Raw genomic sequence first — 12,616 nt, 5'->3', positions numbered from 1 at the left:
AAAAACCTCTGAGCAGAAACTGCTGGAAATTATTTCTCAGTACATTTGACTCAACGTTACTGATGTGTCCTGGGAAAATAGGTACACTACACATGATCAGACTGCACAGCCCTTATCTGGCTCACAGCATCACAGCTCTGGGCAAAAATATTAAGTTTAAGGCCAGGCTTTTGGAAAAGATTGAAACCTTCCAGTAAATACTTTAATGAAGGTATTAAAAGACACAAAATACAATTTTATAGATAGATTTAATCATGTTATTGTGAAATATATATATAAAAAATATATATTTTGGTTAAACCCTTATTTTGGGATATTAGAAATTTGAGTTACTGAGACAAAAAATGGTGGACGAAAAAGAAATTAGAAATCATTTTGAGAACTCAATAGCTAGATTGTGCAACTTGCTAGCCAGATTGCACAGAGTGAAAAGTTTACACAGGTGGTTTCCATTATAAATATGGACGTTGGATTTTATAATGGAAAAAGTTCAAGCAAAATCATGGCAACAGAAAGGCAAGTGCTGCAGACGTGAAATGTACACAAATATAAGATTTGTAATATCTATCACTTTTTCCTTACTTTTTTCTGTCCTAATCTCTTCTCAAAGCTTTCTTCATCCACCTCAAGTGTATCCCACCAAACTACTCATTTCCACCACTGTCTTCATACAACAAGAAAATACGAGAGGAAACAGAATCACAGGGCTGTTTCCAACCATCGTTCAAAATTCAAAGTTGAAGGTTTGAAGGTACCCGTATGTTCTTATTTACATGCAAAGCATGGCGAATATGTTTTATTTCTTTACTAACCTAAGGTCAAAGGATAGACAAAACTTTCATTCTTTTTAAATGTTGAAAATATGGTAAAACAGTTTAAACATTTAGAGGTGTTCATACTATTAAAATGATTTATTTTAGCACAATACTGCAAATAAACTTAAATTTTAAAAGTAGCTTCATCGAAATAAAATGCTTAAATCTCCTCTGTCTAATCCTTAATGGCACCACATTTCCATTTGCACCACCATCATTGTCATTGCTTTTTGTTTGGCTGATATTTCCGTATTCAAGGACTATCCATACTAGCTTTTCCTTCCTTGAGGCAGTAGGCTTGGGTAATCCATCTGGTGGCCAGAAGTGGCAAACATTGAGGAATATAATTTAAAAGACTGTCAAGACTGGGATTTAAACACAAGCTCCCTGAATGGAAATCCAATGATCTACTGATAGAGCCACCAAGCCATGCACACTTTAATATTTAATTCTCTTCTCAGTCCTGCCTTTTCATTTTCCTTTTTTCCACACTTCATATACACTTATTATAAGTTTAAATCTTTTGATTTATATGTTTTCCAAATCATTAAGTATATTTGATTTGGTGCAGCCATATTATTCAGTATAAATTCCCGTAAGATTTGAACATATTATACCAGGTTTACTAAGTGGGGCATAATATTTTACATCCACTGAATGACTGCCCAAAGCCTGTTTTTCTTGTAGTTCCTCTAGCATTTTTGTTAAATTATTGAATACGAGTTTTTAAAAATGTTTCTTTAAGCTTAAGCCTGAAATGCAATTACTTTTTGGAGATAAAATTCACTTATATTTTTGGGGTTGATCAATGTGAAAAAGTAACTTCTTTGGTTTATTGCAATACATAGGGACATTTAAAAGAAACAAATTGCTTGTGTCTGTACAGTCCTATAAAATGCATGTTTTCAATCTCATTGCCCTGATTTTCAAGCATGTAAGTATGTGGGTGATTAATATTGTATGAAGGTATGATAGGTTACAATCCACCCAGTCACCACCATGGAAAGTAAGCATACACAAATGATTAAATCTGAAGTATGATCATTTTCCTAACTCCTGTAGGCATGGCCAACAGTACTCCACTTTGTAGTGTGATAATAATAGATTTATTTTAAATGTATCTGTCCAATCCTTGGGATCTGTGTGGGGTAGACCTGTCTGCCCAATCCATGGTAATCAGGTAGCAGATTATACATAGACACTGAAATTTCCATGGGGTAGGAGAGTGGAAGGACAGGGTGGTGTTTGTTTGTGGACCACAATATAGGATGGACCCTGGATCCGCCCCATTCAAACTTCCGCTGAAAGTAGAGACTAGTTTAAAAAATGTCTACCCTCTAACCCATGCAAATGATGGATATAGAATGGGATGACATCACCCATTCTCAATTCGGTCTTGTGTTACACTATGCCCCAGCAGACAATGCCTATATTGAACAGGAAATATGTCCTTAAAGAGGAACTGCAAAGAATAAAGTTTTCAAAACATCTTGTTGCTATATCTTCTGTTTACCATGGTATTTTTGAAAAAAAGGGGCCGCATTTTAGATGCCTTCTAAAGAGTTCGCAGAGGGTTGTTACAGAGATAGGGAGGTATGGTTACAGAGATACAGGGTGAGGGAAGGTGCTTGGAGAGATCCTGGTGATAGAGTAACTGCAGCTGTTAATTCCTTGCTCACTGTGACACGTGACAGGATCTGTGGTTCCAATTAGTCTTGACAGATAGTTGCCATAGTACCTACCTCTGTTACCCTTGTATGTCATTGGACTTTTTGTAACATTGCAGGAGTGTCCTGGAGATTAGAGGTGTTCCACTTAATGCCAATGCCACTTTGTTCCAAAAAGCTCTTGCAGTCCAGTTTGCAGACTTTTTGCCTCCAACCCCCAAAAATGCATTCCTCCTCTGCCTTATCGCACTAAGAGATGCTCCAAATCACTCTCAGTAAAACTAACAGCACGTGTTTTCCTCCCACTTGATGCTGCCATGTTTATTTCATGGCTATTGACATTTACCTATAAATGCAGGCTGTCTTAAAATGATGACACACTCTGCTTTCTTCTGCCCATCCCCCATAAACTTTTGGTCCTCCTAAGGAGTTTCAAGCCTATTGCTTGTGAGAATCAGGACTATGTGCCAGCATTCTTGCCTCTGGATCAAAAGGTTATAGGATAAGCCCCACTTCAGACACTTGAACACATAATCTAGTTTGATACTTCAGTGCAGTATATTGAGGGAGTGCTGTCTTTCAGATGAGGCGTTAAACCAAGGCCCTCCCTGCCCTCTCAGTTGGATGTAAAGGATCCCATGGCGCTATTCGAAGAAGAGCAGTGGAGTTCTCCTGGTATTCTGACCAATATTTATCCAACAACCAAAATTATTAAAAAATTTTTAAAATTTGGTTATTTATCTCATTGCTGTTTGTGGGATCTTGCTGTGCACAAATTGGCTGCTGCATTTCCCTACATTATAACAGTGACTACACTTCAAAAGTACTCCATTGGCTGTAAAGCATTTTGGGTCATGAAAAGTGCAATATAAATGCAAGTTCTTTTTTTCTTTTATGTCCTGCCCAGATTTATGTTAATTAGTTGAACCTGGGATGTCCAATCGGGTCAGTGTTGATACATAAGGGATAACTTAAGTTACATTTTGATGCACGTATGGCAGCGGATGGTGGGCATCGGAATTACAGGGCCGTAGTGTTTCCCTAATGGTGTTATGAACCGATCTTGTACCCATGTCTGATCTTTTGGCAAAATGGTGGTGTTTGTGCACAACTAATGGTGGCCTTGTGGTGATTGTATATCTGGATGCCCTAATGTTATATTGAGAGAATTAACTTAAATTCCATGAATGTCAAAAGAGATGGTGAGTTGCTCTCAGGGATTAACATTGAATTTTTGGCTTTGACATTATTAAAGACACAGAACCTTACATGTCCTATTGGTGAAACTGGGGGTGGGGGGTGTGGGTGAGGAGGGGGGTGGTGGGCGTGGAATCACAATTTCACTCCAAGGACTAGTTCATCACTTCAGTTTAATATCAGCACAATGACCTGTGCTGAGTTATTTAACCTCGGAAGTGTGGCAGTTAGGATACTATAATCGCCCTTAGACCCCTCGACCAAAGAGCTGAAAAATCAGCTCAAGTTCTTGCTCTTAATCACTATCCAGTGACTTCTGATAAAAATGCCTGTGTGATATTAGCTAAAGACATAATTGGGCTCAGCTATGATTCCCTCATGGTAAAATAGCTCTCATTTGGGTGGCCATTCTTCATGTATTGTCCAGGTTCAAGGGACTGCACTTGTGTGATTGTGACTTGAAGAGTTAAAATTTCTGTGAAAGTTGGGTTTTTGTTTTAGAATACATTAGTTCCAAACTAAAGACAACTGGCCAGCCACCAGATCCTTATGGTGTCTTCTATTGAGCTGTATGGTAGAACTGTATGGGAAAGCTTTCCACCTTTTCAACTGTGGGTTTGCAACTCCTGTGTGTGTCATACATTTGTCATTGCCTAGTGGATACCATGGAGGATATTCCACCATGGTTCCTGTGCTGTCTCTTGTTGGTAGATTCTTAAGGTAACATAGGCATCAGAACTAATGGATTTATGATGCCAATATGGTCTTAAGAACATAGTCTGTTGTTCCATCGTCCTGAGGTGAAAATGTTGAAAAGGGTCAGGAAGGCAGAAAACAATTACATGTCTTCAAATATTTTTTCCCTCTTTTGCAGGAATGGAAGATCAGTCAAACCAAAATCCGTGTAATCTCCACTTTTATATTCGTACTCTTTGGATGTCTGTTGTTTGTGGCTATCCCTGCTATCATATTTAAACATATAGAAGGTTGGACAGCTTTGGAGTCTATTTATTTTGTAGTGATCACCTTGACAACGATTGGATTTGGCGATTTTGTGGCAGGTAAGATTTTGCCAATACTTGTGATTATATAATAAACTTATTTTATTTCATTTAATTTGATACCGGTGTGTTGTACTACCCATGAGGAGTCTAAGTTGCTAGGCTTACAACATTAACTTTCCAATAAATAAGATGTGATAGTCTAAACACATATATATGCCCTGATTTCAGGATTACCCCATCCTCCAAAAATTAATTTGAAAACTTACATCTGTTTCATTGTTCAATTGCAAGTTCAATTTTAGCATTACCATGCATTTATAAATATTAAATAATCTTTCATTTAACCAGTTTCTAAGTACCTATAGATCTCCATGAATGACATGTTCCAAGGAGATGGATGTCATTTCTTTCCTCTATCTGGATGGATGGTGGATGAGCAGCTGTTCTCTGTGACTGGAGTTACAACAGTGAAGCTATATTTTATATACCTCTCCATTGATGGGGAAGGAGAAGGGGGAAATGGGGAGTGGAAGCATAACCTGTAGTCGTCTAAACCCAGTGCATGCTACAGAAATTGGGCTGAAAATGTCAGTGCAGGTTCCAAGCTGACATTTTGTTGTTAGGGTAGCAACATTTAAAAAAAATCTTAAGGCTGTGAGCTAGCAAGGGATATTTAAGTCTGACAAATTGAATAGCTTTCCAATGCCGACTTAGAAACATAGACAGGAGTAAATTTTAGCACCAGATGAGGCTATTCGGCTCTGCGCTGGATTTAAGTCTGTCTTGGAGGCTGATTTTAAACAATAGATTTTCTTCTTTTCTCCCCATCTGTTTCCCAAGAAGGTCCACCATTCTTATTCTCAGTCTGAATACAGTTGTATGGAAATCCAGTACTGCCCCAATATTGCAAACTGGACTTGAGCCTGATATTAAGCTGCCATTATTTTCAACCTCCTTGGGCATGGACTGTGTCATAGAATCATAGAAATTTACGGCACAGAAGGAGGCCATTCGGCCCATCTTGTCTGTGCCGGCTGATTAAGAGCCATCCAGCCTAATCCCACTTTCCAGCTCTTGGTCTGTAGCCTTGTAGGTTGCGGCACTTTAAGTGCGTATCTAAGTACTTTTTAAATGTGATGTGGGTTTCTGCCTCCACCACCCTTTCAGGCAGTGAGTTCCAGACCCCCACCACCCTCTGGGTGAAAACATTTCTCTTCAACTCCTCCCCTCTAATCCTTCTACTAATTACTTTAAATCTTTGCCCACTGGTTTTTGACCTCTCTGCTAAGGGAAATAGGTCCTTCATATCCATTCTATCTAGGCCTCTCATAATTTTATACACCTCAATTAAATCTCCCCTCAGCCTCCTCGGTTCCAAAGGAAACAACCTTAGCCTACCCAATCTTTCCTCATAACTAAAATTCTCCAGCCCTGGCAACATCCTCGTAAATCTCCTCCGTAACCTCTCTAGTGCAATCACAACTTTCCTGTAATGTGGTAACCAGAACTGAACGCAGTATTCTAGCTGTGGTCTAACTAGTGTTTTATACAGTTCTAGCATAACCTCCTTGCTCTTATATTCTATGTTTCGGCTAATAAAGGAAAGTACCCAGTTTGCCTTCTCAACCTGTTATCTACCCATCCTGCTACCTTCAGGGATCTGTGGTCATGCACTCCAGTATCCCTCTGTTCTTCTACACTTCTCAGTATCCTACCATTTATTGTGTATTCCCTTGTCTTGTTTGCCCTCCTCAAATGCATTACCTCACCCTTCTCTGGAATAAATTCCATTTGCCACTTTTCTGCCCACCTGACTAGTCCATTGATATCTTCCTGCTGTAGCTTTCTTCCTCACTATCAACCATGCGGCCAACTTTTGTATCATCTTCAAACTTCTTAATCATGCCCCCTTACATTTTTGATATATACTAAAAAAAGCAATAGACCTAGTACTGAGCCCTGAGGAACCCCACTGGAAACAGCCTTCCAATCACAAAAACACCAGTCGACCATTGCCCTTTGCTTCTTGCCACTGAGCCAATTCTGGATCCAACTTGTCACTTTCCCTTGGATCCCATGGGCTTTTATTTTTCTGACCAGTCTGCCATGCGGAACTTGTCAAAAGCCATGCTAAAATTCATGCAGACTACATCAAACACGCTATCCTCATCGACCCTCCTTGTTACCTCCTCAAAAAATTCAATCAGGTTAGTCTGACACGACCTTCCCTTAACAAATCTATGCTGACTGTCCTTGATTAATCCGTGCCTTTCTAAATGACGATTAATACTGTCCCTCAGAATTTTTTCCAATAATTTGCCCACCACCGAGGTTAGGCTGACTGGTCTGTAATTACTCAGTCTATCCCTTTCTCCCTTTTTAAACAGTGTACAATGTTAGCAGTCCTCCAATCCTCCAGCACCACACTTACAGCTAGAAAGCATTGGAAAATGATGGTCAGAGCCTTTGCTATTTCCTCCCTTGCTCCTCTTAACAGCCTGGGATACATTTCATCCGGAAATTGCCGGGAATGGCAATCCTGACGAAATAAAAATCATAATTTTGGATCATGCTTTTATATGTAGCCAAGCAAATTATTTTTTTAAATAGTCATTAAAGATTATTAACATAAATATTAAGCAAATTGAAGATGGTTTGATATCCTTGAGTTTGTTTTGAAGGAATGGACTAGACCATTAATTTGTTTTTGTGAATAAAAAGATGCTATTAGGTTCCCCTCTGGTGGGTTCTTTATCTCAGCACATACTATGGTGTGGTAGTATTGAGAAAAGAAGGGAGGAATCAGAGGGTGACAACACCTCCCAAACCCACGACCTCTACCACCTAGAAGGATAAGGGCAGCAGGCACATGGGAACAACACTACCTGCACGTTTCCCTCCAAGTCACACACCATCCCGACTTGGAAATATATCGCCGTTCCTTCATCATCGCTGGGTCAAAATCCTGGAACTCCCTTCCTAACAGCACTATGGGAGAACCTTCACCACACGGACTACAGCAGTTCAAGAAGGTGGCTCACCACCACCTTCTCCAGGGCTATTAGGGATGGGCAATGAATGCTGGCCTTGCCAGAGATGCCCACATCCCATGAACGAATAAAAAAAAAATGCAGGCTACTCTTATGCATCTTTTAGTAGGTGGAAGTGATGAATGCCTGTAAGTAGGTCTGAGGGAGTGTTGCATTGTTGAGAGTACCATCATTTACATGAGATGTTAAACTGAAGTCCCATTTAAGATACCTATTCAGATGTATGTAAAAGATCCCATGGCTCTATTCGAAGAAGAGCAGGTGAATTGTCCTGGCCAGCATTTATCCCTCAACCAGCACCACCAAAATAGGTTAACTGGTCAATTATCTCAATGCTATATGCAAATTGGCTACTGTGTTTGCTTACACATCAACAACAACAACAATAACTTGCATTTATATAGTGCCTTTAACATGGTAAAACGTCTCAAGGCGCTTCACAGGAGTGTTAGCAAACAAAATTTGATACCGAGCCATGTAAGGAGATATTAGGACAGATGACCAAAAGCTTGGTCAAAGAGGTAAGTTATAAGGAGTTTCTTAAAGGAGGACGGAGAGGTAGACTAAGCAGAGAGTTTTAGGGAGGGAATTCCAGAGTTTAGGGCCTAGGCAGCTGAAGGCATGACCGCCAATGATGGAGCGATTAAAATCGGGGATGCGCAAGAGGCCAGAATTGGATGAGCGCAGAGATCTTGGAGGGTTGTAGGGTTGGAGGAGGTTACAGAGATAGGGAGGGGCAAGGCCATGGAGGTTCTTGAAAACAAGGATGAGAAATCGAAGCGTTCCCGGAGCGGGAGCCAATGTAGGTCAGCGAGCACAGGGGTGATGGATGAACTAGACTTGGTGCGAGTTAGGATATGGGCAGCAGAGTTTTGGATGAGCTCAACTTTATGGAGGGTGGAAGATGGGAGGCCAGCCAGGAGAGCATTGGAATAGTCGAGTCTAGAGGTAACAAAGGGATGGATGAGCAGCAGATGAGTTGAGACAACAGTGATTTCAAAATAGTTAATTGGCTGAAGCACCTTTGGATGTTCTAAGAATATAAAAAGTGCGATATAAATTCAAGTTATTTTTTCATAAAGAATAATTATCATTAGACCATGTTGTATATTGATAAATACAGTCTATGCCATTAATTTGAAATTGCTTAATTTGCTTATTCAAATTCAAGTTATGCAAAAAATGCCTCCTTTGTTAATTTTATGATTTGTATCAATTAGAGTTAATTGTATTCAGGTGGTGGGTATCGCTTGGCAACTTTCTTGTATCTTTTTTATAGGAGAGCTTATCTAGGGTATGGTGTATGTATAAAGGAAATCTCTGTGAATTGGAAACAACTAAAGGCCAGGCTCTAGTATTCTATCCTTCATCACATGTCTATCTAATTTTAACATGGTAGCAGAGAATGGTTGCCTAAAGGTGAAGGTTGGAAACTACGTTTTCTTTTGGACACACAAAACATAACTTGAAAGCCCAGTGGCCATTGCGGAAAATGGCAGAAAGCAAGTTTCAATCGTCGAGGTACGATTTCCCTCTGATATTTTCAGAGTTTGAGCCGTATGACCAGTGGAAGAATGAGGTTGATATGTGGACATGGGTTACTACTCTACTAAAGAGAAAACAAGGCATGGCCTTGGTGTTGTTGCTTCCTGAACGAACTAAAATCAGAAGGTATTTTCTGAGATGGATGCAGATCTTTTGGATAATGATGAAGGCTTTACTTTTCTGATAGAATTTCTGGATAAAATCTACAAGAAAGATGACCTGTTAAGTGCCAATGAGGCCTGGTCAGCATTTTTCTTATTCGTTCATGGGATGTGGGCGTTGCTGGCAAGGCCAGCATTTATTGCCCATCCCTAATTGCCCTTGAGAAGGTGGTGGTAAGCCACCTTCTTGAACCATTGCAGTCCGTGTGGTGAAGGTTCTCCCACAATGCTGTTAGGTAGGGAGTTCCAGGATTTTGACCCAGCAACAATGAAGGAACAGCGATATATTTCCAAATCGGGATGGTGTGTGACTTGGAGGGGAACGTGCAGGTGGTGTTGTTCCCATGTGCCTGCTGCCCTTGTCCTTCTAGGTGGTAGAGGTCATGGGCTTGGGAGGTGCTGTTGAAGAAGCTTTGGCGAGTTGCTGCAGTGCATCCTGTGGATGGTACACACCGCAGCCACTGGTGGTGGAGGGAGTGAATGTTTAGGGTGGTACATGGGGTGCCAATCAAGCGGGCTGCTTTGTCCTGGATAGTGTCGAGTTTCTTGAGTGTTGTTGGAACTGTACTCATCCAGGCAAGTGGAGAGTATTCCATCACGCTCCTGATTTGTGCCTTGTAGAGGGTGGAAAGGCTTTGGGGAGTCAGGAGGTGAGTCACTCACTGCAGAATACCCAGTCTCTGACCTGCTCTTGTAGCCAGAGTATTTATGCGGCTGGTCCAGTTAAGTTTCTGGTCAATGGTGATCCCCAGGATGTTGATGGTGGGGGATTTGGTGACGGTAATGCAGTTGAATGTCAAGGGGAGGTGGTTAGATTCTCTCTTGTTGGAGATGGTCATTGCCTGGCACTTGTTTGGCATGAATGTTACTTGCCACTTATCAGCCCAGTCCTGGATGTTGTCCAGGTTTTGATCCATATGGGCACGGACTGCTTCATTATCTGAGGGGTTGCAAATGGAACTGAACACTGTGCAATCATCAGCGAACATACCCATTTCTGACCTTATGATGGAGGGAAGGTCATTGATGAAGCAGCTGAAGATGGTTGGGCCTAGGCCACTGCCCTGAGGAACTCCTGCAGCAATGTCCTGGGGCTGAGATGATTGGCCTCCAACAACCACTACCATCTTCCTTTGTAGTGTCTACTGAGATACCTATGCTTTCGGGTAAACTTTCGACGAAAAAGGCAAAAATGAAACTTGACATGGAACACGATGAGGCAATCATTTTTGGGAAATCGGTTGATTTGCAGTTTACCCAGTCAGGGCATTATTGTATCCCCTAAATAAAACCTGATGTTTCTCATCGGCATATTAGGCAAGTACTAATGGCATCAGGCGATAAGGATAAGAGAAAAAAAAATTGTCTTAAAGTTACATAGACAATTTGCTCACCCTACTTGTCTACATTTAAAGATCTTGCTAAAAGATGCAGGTATAGTTGATGAGGAATATACGAGGCTCAAAGAGATTAGTGAGAACTGTGACATCCGTAAGAAGTATAGACGGACGCCCCCACAACCTATTGTGAGTGTTCCATTAGCGTGTGACTTTAACGAGGTAGTTACCATGGATCTAAAGGTATGGGACAAAGACAGAAATGGTTTCATCTTCCATTTTATTGACCAGGCTACGAGATTTAGTATTTCTACACTAATATATACTAAGGAGAAGAAGGTTATTCTATATAAAATTATGGAAAAAAGGATAGGGACTGGACTTGGGACACCAGCAAAATGTTTGACCGATAATGGAGGTGAATTTGCTGACGTGGAGTTCAGAGATATTTGTGAGAATATGAATATAATTGTCATGAATACAGCAGCTGCCCTTTTAGCAATGGTCTTTGTGAAAGGAATCATGCTGTGATTGATAGCATGGTGCATAAAATTTTGGCTGATTGGACAGTGTGTAAATTGTCAACTGCCATAGCCTGGGCAGTTCATGCAAAGAATTCTCTTCAGCTGGTTGGAGGATATAATCCTTACCAACTAGTCTATGGGTGCAATCCCAAATTATCTTCTGTTCTTTGTGATAATCCTCCTGCTCTAGAAGGGACTAAAATTAGTGCCATTTTTTCTGAGCATTTAAATGCTATACGTACAAGGAGACAGGCTTTTATCAAGGCTGAGGTATCAGAGAAAAGTTGTAGAACACTGAAGCATCGTATTAGACCATCTGAGACAGAGTTCAATTCAGGAAATTTGGTAAACTATAAAAGAGAGGGTCATAGGGAATGGAAAGGCTCCGGTAAGGAAATAGGTCTTGATGGTAAAACAGTACGAGGAATTAATCATTCCTGACGATTAATTGCAATTAATTATAAAATCTCTGAGCGGTTGATAGAAGTAAACGAGGCACCTTGTGCATCCGACTGAGGTTCCTGAGGTACAGAATGAGGTAGATCAAGGGCTGGACAGTGCTAATGTCAGTGATCAAGAAACACATGACAGAGCTATCACATCCACAGATCAATTACCTAAAGTGGGGACACAAGTGACATATGTTCCAGAAGGGACTAATGAATAGAGGGATGCAACAATTTTGGGACGTGCAGGCAAAGCTACTGGTAGGTTTAGATTTTGGTTGCATGTTCAGGATGATGGCCATGAGGCAAGGTCCATGGACTGCAGAATGGGGTAAAAGAGTGGAGAGCATGAAAGCAGAGTACAAGTTGTGATATGCAATCCGGAAGTGAATCTCATGTCAGAAAATAATCACGAATTAGAGATGAAAGAGGGAGATCTCGCAGCAGTTGTTCCTACATACTTAGAAGTGGAAGTAGAGGACGTAGCTTGACTAGTTCAGACAATGAAACAAAGACCACAGAACAGTCACGTATCAGAACTAGAAGCAGAAGTCCTCATGATTGTGAAGTTTTGGTGGCTGCCAATAAACTTGAGGATAAACGAGTAAGAGAGGCAAAACAAAGGGAGTTAGATAGTTGGAAAGAATTTGGAGTTTATTCTGAGGTAACAGATAGGAATCAACCAGCTTTGTCGCATAGATGGATTTGTACTGAAAAATTCCTTGCAGATGGGACTTATAAGGCTAAAGCGAGGTTGGTAGCTAGGAGTTTTGAAGAGAAACTGGGTGATTCAGATGTTCAAGTGGATTCTCCCACTGCTGGAAAGGTAATCTTAAAAATCTTTTTGGCTCTTTTGGCAACATTTTCATG

The 12,616-nt window shown here is 40.7% G+C and overlaps 1 protein-coding gene across 3 annotated transcripts in view; it reads left to right on the top strand.

Annotated features, from left to right (window-relative positions):
* LOC137324186 (potassium channel subfamily K member 2-like) overlaps positions 1-12,616 on the top strand; it is a 138,634-nt gene that overhangs the window by 101,476 nt on the left and 24,542 nt on the right. For 2 of the 3 annotated variants that reach the window (XM_067988321.1, XM_067988323.1), the window contains exons 4-5: positions 4,554-4,740; positions 11,107-11,115. In XM_067988321.1, coding sequence (XP_067844422.1) covers positions 4,554-4,740; positions 11,107-11,115 — 196 coding nt within the window. The remainder of the gene's footprint in view (positions 1-4,553; positions 4,741-11,106; positions 11,116-12,616) is intronic. The other variant, XM_067988324.1, reaches the window with a different exon arrangement.

This window comes from Heptranchias perlo, chromosome 8, assembly GCF_035084215.1.
Source record: "Heptranchias perlo isolate sHepPer1 chromosome 8, sHepPer1.hap1, whole genome shotgun sequence".
NCBI lineage: Eukaryota > Metazoa > Chordata > Chondrichthyes > Hexanchiformes > Hexanchidae > Heptranchias > Heptranchias perlo.
Note: the sequence above shows the minus strand (reverse complement) of the source record. Positions and strands in the feature narration are given on the sequence as shown.